Source organism: Dendrobium catenatum, unplaced genomic scaffold, assembly GCF_001605985.2.
Source record: "Dendrobium catenatum unplaced genomic scaffold, ASM160598v2 fragScaff_scaffold_29, whole genome shotgun sequence".
NCBI classification, from domain to species: Eukaryota; Viridiplantae; Streptophyta; class Magnoliopsida; order Asparagales; family Orchidaceae; genus Dendrobium; species Dendrobium catenatum.
The window spans coordinates 56,425-69,073 of record NW_021318491.1 but is presented as its reverse complement, the minus strand read 5'-3'; the positions used below and the strand labels follow the sequence as shown (position 1 = coordinate 69,073).

The following is a 12,649-nucleotide window of genomic DNA, read 5'->3' as shown; positions in this document are numbered from 1 at the left end:
ATGTATCTGATTGACGACTAGCCTTAATCGAAAGTTCTCTCTAGTGATCGGGAGGGGTAATTAACTATAGGGGCTTGCGCCTATAGGAAACCAGAACTCAGATCATAAAGTCCTCACAAACTGAGGGCGAAATCTCTGGGTAGTGTCTTATCTACAAACCCATCTGCCTTCCAAAATTTACCCCGGAACTTAGTTCGTTAAAACTCCCTCGCCAAATAAAAAAAGAAAAGCGAGTGGAGGCCGGGGCCGAATTTTTGGAGCCCACACATTTATTAGTGAATTCTTATTATTATAGATATTTAATGCCTAATATGCATGGAACTTAGTTCGTTAAAACTCCCTCGCCAAATAAAAAAAGAAAAGCGAGTGGAGGCCGGGGCCGAATTTTTGGAGCCCACACATTTATTAGTGAATTCTTATTATTATAGATATTTAAGGCCTAATATGAATGTATTAAAACAAATATATCGGTTGCCACCACCTTATATTTGTTTGATGGTTCGAATCCTGTCGACTCCTATTGATCCGTATAGAAGGATCGGGTTCGAACTTGAATTCACTTATTAACCCGCGCAGCATCCCTAGGCGTCATGTGTGTACCAATAACACTCTCACCGGGGCCCATGCGGGCGTTATAATTGTATTTACCCATCATGTGTACCTATGTGTATACATATTAAGGTGCATGTGCAAAGAGGCATTTTTGAATGTTAATCATTAATCATCTAAGTGTGATGATCTGCTTGGAAGCTCATATACGCTTTCTGTCCTCTTGCATGAATGTCACGGAACCGGTGGCGGGCTGTAGCAGCATTTGGATCAAGTTATTTGCTGCTTTGTACAGGTAGACTGTCGTGCACTACTTATATAATTTATGCAGATAGATTTAGTGCACTAACGAATTTCTTAGTTATGCATGTAGATAATTGTATCCACCACAGACATGACACCCTTGTTTGTGGTCGAATTGCTTTACATACAAATCTTTTAGTGCTGGTCACATGCATTTGTATTTATAATATTATTCTATACTTTGCTTGTGGTTGACATACCAGTATACAATGAATTTTCTATGATAGCTCGTAGGTGACACTTTTTCAGTGATTTGACGTGATGTACATACTCTAATTAGGGGTCGTACAACCCGTGACACATAAGAGCGCTATTTTGTTGCTTTTTGAAGACATATGTTCATGGGCTGTACGAGCCTCCTAACTTTAACAGCTCACGTGCATGTTATTTAGAGCACCCGTGACTTGCAATGTGACAGACTTTTTTTAATCTTATCACAAATGGTTCAATAAAAAAAAATTATCGGGGATGTGCGAGAATTCCTACATGTTTATAATGAACACAAGCATTTTGTAGGAAAGATAATTTTTTTTACTTTTACTTTTACCCCCCCCCTTTTTTTAAATAATTACCAACCGTATTCATGTATATTTACTCTCATATTTTACCTGCTGGTGAATACTCTAAAAGGAATCCAAGGCTAGCCTCGAAATAATATCTTATGATTCTAAGCTGGTGGGGCTCGCAGGTGTACCTTCCCTATCTGTAGCAAAGAGATCCTAGGCTGGTGGGGCTTACAGGTGTACCTTCCCTATCTTGTAGCAAGGGGATCCTAGGCTGGTGGGGCCCGCGAATAATTCAAGTTCAATGTTATAAATATGAAGGGTTTCAATTCATTTCTTCCCATCCCATTTCTGTAAGGAGCTTTTGGTGAGGGACTTAGGTGTGTACAAGCCAGATTCTAGGACGAAGAGGTTTGATTCCTACTCGTCGGTGAACGACTGATTCCCTTAAAGGTTCACTATACATTGCATTTTGTTATGACTTGGATTTCTTTTATATTTATTTTCTAGTGTCGGGAGCCTAGGGTATCATGTGTTTTATTTTTTGTTGACTTATAATTTTAGGTTGATTTTAAATTTTTTTGTCTAAGTCATGGGTTCTTGCTGAAAAATTCGGCAGCACTGCTGCGTCGTCCCCGCGTAGGGGGCTGCATCGGAGTGTGTAAGGCCTTCCTGCATGCCAAGAAAGACAGTCGCAGTAGGTGTCAAATGACACCGCGGGGCCGCAGTCGTTTCCCGCTCGCTAACAAAAGCTGTCACGGGGTCTTTAAGTTCATGTCTAAAGCACAGCATTTTTCCCGCCTAAAAGCAGTGACGGGTACTTAATTAAACAATTCTTTTACAAATAACAAATTTTCCCGCTTGCTAATAAAAGTGGTCACGAATACTTATATTTCATGCACACAAATTTTCCCACTCACTGATAAAAGCGGTCACGGGTACTTAAGTTTCCTCGCTCGCTAACAAAAGCGGTTCCTAGTACTTATTTTATGTATAGAAATTTAAAATACTAGTATCGGGCTTTTTACCTCGGGTGTGCAGTAATCGAGGCGACGACGGGGAATAACAGCGACGGTGGGAATCTTCCGATGCACTATTTAAAATTTTTTTAATTATTTGTGCAATTGAATTAATCATATATGCATTTTCTTATTTAAAACAAAGGCTAGAGAGAGGAAAAAAGAGAGAGCTCTCTTTCTAGAGAGAGAGAGAGGGAAAGAGAGGATTTGATGGGAATTTGCATTGAGAGAGATTTAGGTGTAAGGAAATGGGGGAGAGGTTTAGAGAGAGAAAATCACTCTCTTTTCAATTTTGGAGAGAGAAAGAGTGGAATATTTTTCTCTCTAGGAAGTGAATTTGGAGGCATGGTATAGAGGAGAGATGCTTGGGATGGAAAGGGAGTCATACATAAAGAAATTTCTTTTTCGTTCTAGAGAGATAATTTTCTCTTTCTAGGTTAGAGAGAGAAAGTGAGGGATGATAGAGATTTTGATAGGAAATGTGTAGGAATATTTTTTGTGAAAGATGGTGGGTGGTTTATGGGATGGATGTGGAGATATGAAAGAATTAGAGTTTAGGATTATGGTATGTTTTGAGAAAGAGAGGTTGGAGGAGGAAGAAGAAGATGAAGGAGAGGAAGGAGAAGAGAGGAAAATTGAAGGTAATGAGGGGGGAAATGGAGGGAAGAAGAGTGAGAAAGAAAAATGGAGAAGGGGAAGAAGAGGGAAGGAAGAAGAAGAAGAAGAGAATAATAATGGAGGAAGAAGAAGAAGAAGAAAAGAGGAAGGAGTTACCTTGCTTGGAGGGAGAAGGGAGGCCGGCGGCTTGGCATGAGGAAGAATCGCAAGAGAGGAAGAGGGGGGCGGCTCGTTGCGTGAACATGGTGTGAAAATGAGGAGAAGTGGGCGGTTTGGGAGATATGAGAGAGTGTTAGTTTAAGTGAGCGTATTTTAGATATTTTTTTGGATTTTTATTTAAAGAAAATTTATTTTTTATTTTAAAAGCTCTCTTTCTAAAAAAATTTAATTATATTGCACAAAATAAAAATAAAAATTTTAATCTTGGATCGCGTTGGTCGCTGTGTCGCATTTCGCATACGTCTTTGCCTCGATTCGCGCGCTCAAAATTTAAATTTTCGCCGACTAATGACCCCCATCAATATGGGTGTCGATCTTAGATGTTTCTGGTTCCCTGGACGCATCAACATTGTCCGTTTCCCTAGCAGAGGTCATCTCGGCGATTTTGGGTTTTCGATCGACACGCGTTGGGTGAGTTTTTGCGTGATTTCGAGCTCTTTCGCTTTTGAAACCCACCTTGTGCGGTCTACTCGATCTTGCACTAGTATCAAGGGTCAACAAATGCCCCCCAAAAAATATGGTGTGCGCCTAAAGCGGATCATGTTTGTTGTACAATGTTGACAATACGGATCCCTAAAAACTTTCTTCCTCTCTTTTTTTTTCGGAAGATAATGACGAAGTATATAAAGTATTTTTATGCTCCATTCCTTCTATCAGCCTGCATGCTTTTTTATGATTCTTTCGTCTTTTGCTAGGAAAGATTTTCAACTGGAGTTGACCAGAGGGGACGCCGCGAACTGAGCCTAGTGAGGAGGCTATTTGGGAATTGATTGACAAGCACGATCCTCGTGGGATTATTGATATGACTTATAGGCTGAAGCAACATGAGGAGATGCTGAGGGGCCACAGTATTTACGGTGAATTCTTTATACGCTCACCTCTTCTGCCACGCTCTGAGCTTAATCCCCCAGTATACAAACATCCTGCTAAGTGGGTGACCACTACCAGGTTGAAGTGCGGGGACTACAACCCCTTGGAGAGTACCATTGCTCAGGTGAGCTCTGGTATGTGTGACATTTTGGACCCGACCGTCGATGTCGTTGAAAAAGTTGGGCAATCAAAATTATTGAGTCACCGATAGTTACAACCGGCTACGCATGAGTGGCCTAGAGATTCTTTGGTGGGACAACTCTCTAGACCTGCACATGGGTATGTATATTGGGCAAGGTACGTCTTAAGAGCTCATAAAACTATTTTGAAAAGGGCAGGTACATACGAAGCTATATATGCTTCAATGTTCAGCTTCAAGAATATTCCCCACTCTTAGATAAAGGGGGTGATAGAATTTTGGGACTCGACAACTGACATTTGTTTGATGGGCTCAGAGGAGTTGACATTGACACTGTGGGAGCTGCAGGCTATCTCTGGTCTGCCAATCTTTGGACGTCGATATAAAGAATGTATTCCTCCAGATGAGGAGCTATTCCGTAGGCAACTTTCCCCCAACAGGAATAGGAGGGGAGAATTGATTTTGCTGAAAATCTTTCCTGCTGCATTGAGCCATTATCGGCGGGTTTGTAAAGAGGTCAAGCTATCGAGGCGTTCCCGGGCCACTATCCCTTTAGACATCTGGATTCGCAGTTTGGACGAAGCCCTCAAAAGTTGCCCGGGAACGTCTCGATAGCTTGGCCTCTTTACAAACCCACCGATAATGGCTCAATGCAGCAGGAAAGAATGTTGGCAAAACCAGTTCTCCCCTCCTATTCCTACTAGGGGAAAGTCGAAGTCGCATACGGAATAGCTCCTTATCTGAAGGAATGCATTCTTCATACCTACGTCCAAAGATTGGCAGATCAGAGACAGTCTGCAGCTCCCACAGTGTCATTGTCAACTCCTTGGAGCCCATCCAATAAGTGTTAGTTGTTGGGTCCCAAAATTCTATCACCCCTTTATCCAAGAGTGGAGGATATTCTCGAAGCTGAACATTGAAGCATATATAGCTTCGTATATACCTACCCTTTTCAAAACATTTTTATGGGCTCTTAAGACGTACCTTGCCCAAGATACATACCCACGTGCAGGTCTAGAGAGTTGTCCCATTGGAGAATCTCTAAGCCACTCATGCGTAGCCGGTTGTAACTGTCGGTGACTCAATAGTTTTGATTGCCCAACTTTCTCAACCACATCGGCGGCCGGCTCCAAAATGTCACACATACCAGAGCTCACCTGAGCAATGGTACTCTCCAAGGGGTTGTAGTCCCCGCACTTCAACCTGGTAGTGGTCACCCACTCAGCTGGATCTTTGTATACTGAGGGATCAAGCTCAGAGCGTGGCAGAAGAGGCGAGCGTATGAAAAATTCGTTGTAAATACTGCGGCCCCTCAGCATCTCCTCATGTTGCTCCAGCATATCAGGCATATCAGCAGTCCTGTGAGGATCGTGCTTATCATTCAATTCCCAAATGACCTCCTCATTAGGCTCACTTCGCGGCATCCCCTCCGGTCAACTCCAGTTGAACATCTTTCTTAGCAAAAGACGAAAGAATCATAAGAAGTCATGCAAGCTGATAGAATGAATGGAGCATAAAAATATTTTATATACTTCGCCCTTATCTTCCGAAAAAAAAAGCGGGGAAAGTTTTTGGAGATCCGTAGTGTCAACATTTTACAACAAACATGGTCAGCTTTAGGCTCGCACCATATTTATTGGGGGGCATTTGTTGACCCCTAATACTAGTGTCAGGATCGAGTCGACAGCGTAAGGTGGATTTCAAAAGCGAAAGAGCTCGAAATCGCGCAAAAACTCAGCCGACGCGTGTCGACCGAAAATCCAAAATCGGCGAGATGAACTCTGTTCGCGAAACAGACAGTGTCGATGCGTTCGGAGCAACGAAAACAGCTAAGATCGACACCCATATTGATGGGGGTCGCCGGTCGGCGGAAATTTAAATTTTGGGCGTGCTAATCCAGGCGACGACTGTGCGAGCGGCGACGCAGTGACCAACTCGATGCAAGATTAAATTTTTTTTTTATTTTGTGCAATATAATTAAATTTTTTTAGAAAGAGATGGAGAAAAAGAGAGCATTTTAAATAAAAAATGAATTTTCTTTAAATAAAAATTCAAAAAAAATATCTAAAATACCATCACTTAAACTAACACTCCCTCATATCTCCCAAACTGCCCACTTCTCCTCATTTTCACGCCATTTTCACGCAAGGAGCCGCCCCCGTCTTCCTCTCTTGCGATTCTTCCACACGCTAAGCTGCTGGACTCCCTTCTCCCTCCAAGCAAGGTAACTCCTTCCTCTTTTCTTTTCTTCTTCTTTTTCCTCCTCCATTATTCTTCTCTTTTTCTTCTTCTTTCTTCCTTCCCTCTTCTTCCCCTTCTCCATTTTTCTTTCTCACTCTTCTTCCCTCCATTTTTCCCTTCATTTCCTTCCATTTTCCTCCTCTCCTCTCTTCTCCTTCCTCTCCTTCATCTTCTTCTTCCTCCTCCAACCTCTCTTTTTCAAAACATACCCTAACCCTAAATCCTAATTCTTTCATATCTCCACATCCATCCCATAAACCACCCACCACCCTTCACAAAAAATATTCTTACACATTTCCTATCAAAATCTCTATCATCTTTCACTTTCTCTCTCTAACCTAGAAAGAGAAAATTTTCTCTCTAGAACAAGAAAGAAATTTCTTCATGTATGGCTCCCTTTCCATCCCAAGCATCTCTCCTCTCCACTATGCCTCCAAATTCCATTCCTAGAGAGAAAAAAATTCCACTCTCTTTCTCTCTCTAAAATTGAAAAGAAAGGGGTTTTCTCTCTCTAAACCTCTCCCCCATTTCCTTACACCTCCTAAATCCCTCTCCATGCAAATTCCCATCAAATCCTCTCTTTCCCTCTCTTTCTCTCTCTAGAAAAAGAGCTCTCTCTTTTTTCCTCTCTCTAGCCTTTGTTTTAAATAAAAAAATGCATATATGATTAATTGAATTGCACAAATAATTAAAAAAAAAATTAAATTGTGCATCACAGGTTTTCCACCGTCGCTGTCATTCGCCGTCGTCGCCTCGATTACTGCACACCCAAGGTAAAAAGCCCGACACTAGCATTTTAAATTTTTATGCATGAAATAAGTACTCGTGACCGCTTTTGTTAGCTAGCGAGGAAACTTAAGTACCCGTGACCGCTCTTATCAGCGAGCGGGGAAATTCGTGTTCATGAAATATAAGTACCCGTGACCACTTTTATTAGCGATCGGAGAAATTTTTTATTTGTAAAATTTTTTTTTATTTAGTACCCGTCACTACTTTTAGGCTGGGAAAATATTGTGATTTAGACATGTACTTAAATGCCTCGTGACCGTTTTTATTAGTGAGCGGGGAACGAGACTGCGGCCGCGGTGTCATTTGATACCTACCGTGACTGTCTTTCTTGGCAGGCGGGAAGGCCTTACACACTCCGATGCAGCCCCCTACGCGGGGACGACGCCGAGTGTTGCCGAATTTTTCAAAAAGAACCTATGACTTAGAAAAAAAATTTAAAATCCACATAAAATTCTAAGTTAACAAAAAATAAAACACACGACATTCTAGGCTCCCGACACTGGAAAACAAATATAAGAGAAATCCAAGTCATAACAAAATGCAACGTACAATGAACCTTTAAGGGAATCAGTCATTCATCGACGAGTATAAATGCTAAAACCTACGAAACTCGATCCTGTATCAGCAGCTCAACAGAGTTGACAAGGTTCATCCAAATAATTCAAATTCCTATGAAAATATAAGTGACTTTAAAGTCACCCCGATGATGGACGAGTTAAATGCTTATCTCGACCGGAGGGGTTCACAAATATTTAGAAATGTCACTCAAATACTCATAAAAATCCAAAAATCTTCAAAAACATCGCAAAAATTCCAAAACTCAAAATATTTAAAATGTAAATAATCCATCAAATCACTAAATGCAAAATCCATCCACCCTCCGTAACTGTTTGTCAAGGTGAACAAATTAAAATTTACTTTAGCTCACATAGAGCTAATGCCTAGTCGAAAATATCACTAGAATCCATTTTCAAACAATTTCTTGCCAGTAAGGACGTGGTACGTGTCCTCTAACCGGCGGTTTTGCTGCCAAATGACACAGCAGGATAAACGGTTATGACCCGGGGCCCTCTGAACCGACTGGTTTTGCTGCTAAATGGCACCAAGAAATACCGGTTATGGCCAGCGCCAATACGTTCCTTAGTGGCATCAAATCCTTGAGATATGAATCAATAGGATATAATCGATAGAGCACAAAGCCCTCTGTTAGCTAAGGTGGGCTTAAATTTGTCCCCTTAGACAAATACTCACCCTAGGTTTACAAGGTCCCCTTGGACGAAGCAACCCATGGTTGCCGATAAGGATCCTTCTGTCAGGTTGGGTCGACTACCTCCTCTGACTAAGTAGAACAGGGATCACGATGGCCCGGGACGACGGAACCATGGGATCTTGGTCGGGTCCATCATCCAATCCCCAACCATCTGCTTTAAGTGCTAGATGGTGAAATTTCTAATTTTAAATATATCAAACTCTTCAAATTTCAAATACATATTGCTGCTACTATATGCCAGATAACACGTATATCTACGTATCTGATTGACGACTAACCTTAATCGAAAGTTCTCTCTCGTGATCGAGAGGGGTAATTAACTATAGGGGCTTGCGCCTATAGGAAATCAGAACTCATATCATAAAGTCCTCGCAAAATGAGGGCGAAATCTCTAGGTGTGTCTTATCTACAAACCCATCTGCCTTCCAAAATTTACTCCGGAACTTATCCGTTAAGACTCTCTCGTTGAAGAAAAAGCAAATCTGTGCGGGCGGAGGTCGGGGTTGAATTTTCGGAGTCCTGCAGCTTTACAATTGTGAAGTACAGATTTTGTCATATAATTTCATTTCAATTATTTTTTTTCAAGTGCATCTAATCACATTTTATATTTTCTCTCACTAACCCAACTTAAATATCCTTCCCAATCACAGTGCAAGAAGCTCTTTTAATTCATGAAAGGCTCAATACCAACTCAAGTTCTATTTTTCAGTATGGTACAACAAATTATTTATGCTCCAATTTGACTTTATGCTAGATGTTTCGAGATTGCTTCGTCCATTATAAAGATATTTCTCTTACATTAAATCAACATCATAGGACATTATTATAAATGTTATTCGCTTATTCATATTATTGCCCTACAGGTAAGTTCGAGGCAAAAAGAGACCAGTAGTACATCGGGTATGCGTGAAAGTGTTGAGACCAGTTCTCTCATACAACACAGGGCGAAGGTTTCATTGTATTATTTATTTCATTCCATTTCTACACAAGGTTGACAATAATAGGCAGAACTAAAAAAATGCTTGAAAATTTAATGTCAAAATTGATCGAGTCATTTCGATCCGATCAATGTGTCTTGTGCATGCCTTGAAAATAACTTTGAAATGATTTCTAGTCAGGGTTGGCTCAATGTATTGTGATTTGAGCCAGCTTAAAATGGTAACACAACTTTTTAAACTTATATTTATGCATAGAAAGGTGAACTCAAAGATATGGTGTTCACGTTGACTCTTACTTGAACAGCTAAATTAGTTCACCATCTACCTTCTGCATCTTTGATTCATTTTTTGTGCGTATTTATTTTTAATAAAATAATTCTCTTTCAAAATGGGTTTATATTTAAACTCTTATGGGGAAGTTCAAGGCTTTAACTTCGCGTAATTATGTTATGATGTTCCATCACTTGCAGTTAAAGACTTAAGACTTTAGTGCCAAAGAATGCATTTTTATTTCATTCTGCCTTGGTTCTTTTCCAGGTTGTAGTTCCAAGCAGAATATTACAAATGGAAGAAGCAATAAGGAACCGAAATTTTTCGTCTTTTGCACGATTGACATGTGCAGACAGCAATCAATTTCATGCAGTCTGTTTGGATACTAGCCCCCCAATATTCTACATGAATGATACATCTCATAGGCATGATTTCTGTCATAGATACTTATTTATATGTAGTTAAGTATATATTTCACATTTTGAGTATCCCGGACCCATTCACATGAGAATGATTACGTATCAGGATAATAAACCTCGTGGAAAGATGGAATCGGCATGAAGAAACACCCCAGGTATGTTTGCAACATTTATTTAAAGATATTTTTTGTATAGGATGTATGAGAGCGTTGATATAATTCACATTGCATTTTATTGAACCTGATATGGATCTATTTTGTACGTTGTCATAGAGGTTATTCTACCTTTATTTTTACCTTTTTTTGTGTGTAACTTTTCATTCTTCTTTGTTATACAGCATAGCTATTTGAATGTTTGGTCTCCTTTAAGTGGTTGGATTCTGATACTCCAGAAATTCCTTTTCTAACACTCTTATTCTTTGTATATTTAGAGCTATGCTTCTGGGGTTACACTACACTCTCTGGAAGAGAAAACAACTTAATATATAGTGTGAAAAGTTCTTGATTGTACTTGGAAGTTCGATGAACTTGATTGTTATGGTAAGCACTTAAGTTTTATGAAACTATAGTTAAGCTGGATATGTTGTAAGGAACCAAATATTTGGTAGTAAAAAATTTATTGATAGCTAAATTTATAAACAAAAATGATAATATTAAGATGGTTTTATGGTAAAATTAGGAAGGATAAATTAATAAATTATATTAGAGAAACTGTTGGAGTGATATTTATTGAAGATAATGTACTTGCAAATTGATATAGGAGGCTTGAACATATAGAATAAAGGGTAGAAAATAACCATTTGACTGGTAGATGATAATAACATTGAAGGATTATGAAGGAAAACTATGGACTTAAAATAATATTGATGAAGGTTGTTCAAAATAATTTTCAATAGATTGGTTTAACACTTAAAAACAATGCTTAGCAAGAATGAATTAAAAATAATGGTTTATAAAGTCAACCCCCAATAGTTGGAACGAGATTAATGATGAAGAAGAAGGTTGACCTTACCCCTAGAGTCAGAAAATATCCAATTATGAAAGTGATTGTGTTGTGCTTCTTGATATACATCAAGAAAGGGAATGCACCTTTTGAGTAGGTGTGGACTCCTTAAGAAAGAAGAAGGGGGAGAAGAGAGACTAGAGAGGGAGAAATCATAAACTATTCAAAATGCAAAAATGCAAAAGAATAGGAAATTTATCTTTATTGGTGAGGATATTAAGGGTTTTAGAATTAATGCAAAAATGCCAAGTATCATCCTATTTTTGAATAAGCAATATTGGAATAGAAAAAGAGTTGAGATTATGAAAAATAATTTGGGGTGAAGCATTTCAGAAACTAATTGTTCTATAGCATCCTTTTAAAAATGTGGAGAATGATAAGGACGGATGTTAACTGGTTGAGATTAGGATGGAAGATGAATACAATGGTCAATGGTATGAGGTTAAGGTAAACCTTGTGGTGGCTGAAACAAATGTTGAGTTTGTTTGAGTAAGGTAGAATTTGATAATGGTAGATGATGTGTAAGAAAAGAGAAACCTATCAGAGAAGTTTGCGATTTTGGAGAAGGGATTCGGCTGACAAAATCAAGGATGCTAGCGGAGGAGGAAGTATCCTGATGGATTGGATGATGTGGAAGGTCAATACATAAGCTATCAAGTATCTTGACAATGGAATTAAGGAAATAATGGATTTGTTGAAGGGATGAACCAATGGAAGCAAATTGAACATCAACTTATTGGAGAGATTTTTGGATTTTGACAAATTGCAAGTCTTGATTACTTTGCATTGAGCATAAAGCCTCGACCAAATAGGCAGTCTTCATGTTGAATAGTGTTTACGGATGATGAAATTTTGGAAGATGTAATTCTTGATGACAAGAATTGGTACTTATACCAAAATCAAACCGTCATAATATGCTGAATATAAAAAAATAGCAAGAAAGACAAGAAAATGGAGAACCTAATAGAATTTTGAAAAAAGAAGACAAAAAGGTGGTGTGGATGGCCGCTTGTTTGCTGAAATTGATGCTGTGTATAGGGCTGCAAATGAACCAAGCCAACCCGAGCTTCTCCCTGTTCGAGTTCAAGCTCGTTTGTCAAAACAGTGCTCAAGCTCGGTTTGAGGCTCGTCGAGCTTCTTGAATAACTGTTCGAGCTCGAGCTCGTATAAAACTCCCATGTTTGAGTTCGGCTCGTGTTCGGTTTGAGCTCGTTTAACTTCAAGCTTATCGAGCGGCTCGTTAAGGAGTTGAGCCAACCTCAAACACAAAATAAATTCTTTATTGAAATTCAATCGAGCAACTACCAACCCGCCCAGAAAAACACACACCGCAGTACATCCGTCCATCCCATACCTGTTAATGGCAAATGGCGCACCATGGCGCAAAGGTCCCTTTGGAGCCATGGCGCATAGCGCACGACGCGGTGCGCGCCATTTTGAAAATGGCGCAAACTAAATAAAATTTATAAAATAATAAACATTGTGGGCTCCGAAAATTCG

General features: G+C 39.6%; 1 protein-coding gene across 7 annotated transcripts in view; it reads left to right on the top strand.

Moving 5' to 3' along the window:
• LOC110101054 (diphosphomevalonate decarboxylase MVD2, peroxisomal) overlaps nt 1–12,649 on the top strand; it is a 33,699-nt gene that overhangs the window by 10,048 nt on the left and 11,002 nt on the right. For 6 of the 7 annotated variants that reach the window (XM_028692987.1, XM_028692990.1, XM_028692996.1 and 3 more), the window contains exons 6-8: nt 9,384–9,470; nt 9,996–10,153; nt 10,254–10,302. In XM_028692987.1, the coding sequence (XP_028548820.1) occupies nt 9,384–9,470; nt 9,996–10,153; nt 10,254–10,302 (294 nt within the window). The remainder of the gene's footprint in view (nt 1–9,383; nt 9,471–9,995; nt 10,154–10,253; nt 10,303–12,649) is intronic. The other variant, XM_028693000.1, reaches the window with a different exon arrangement.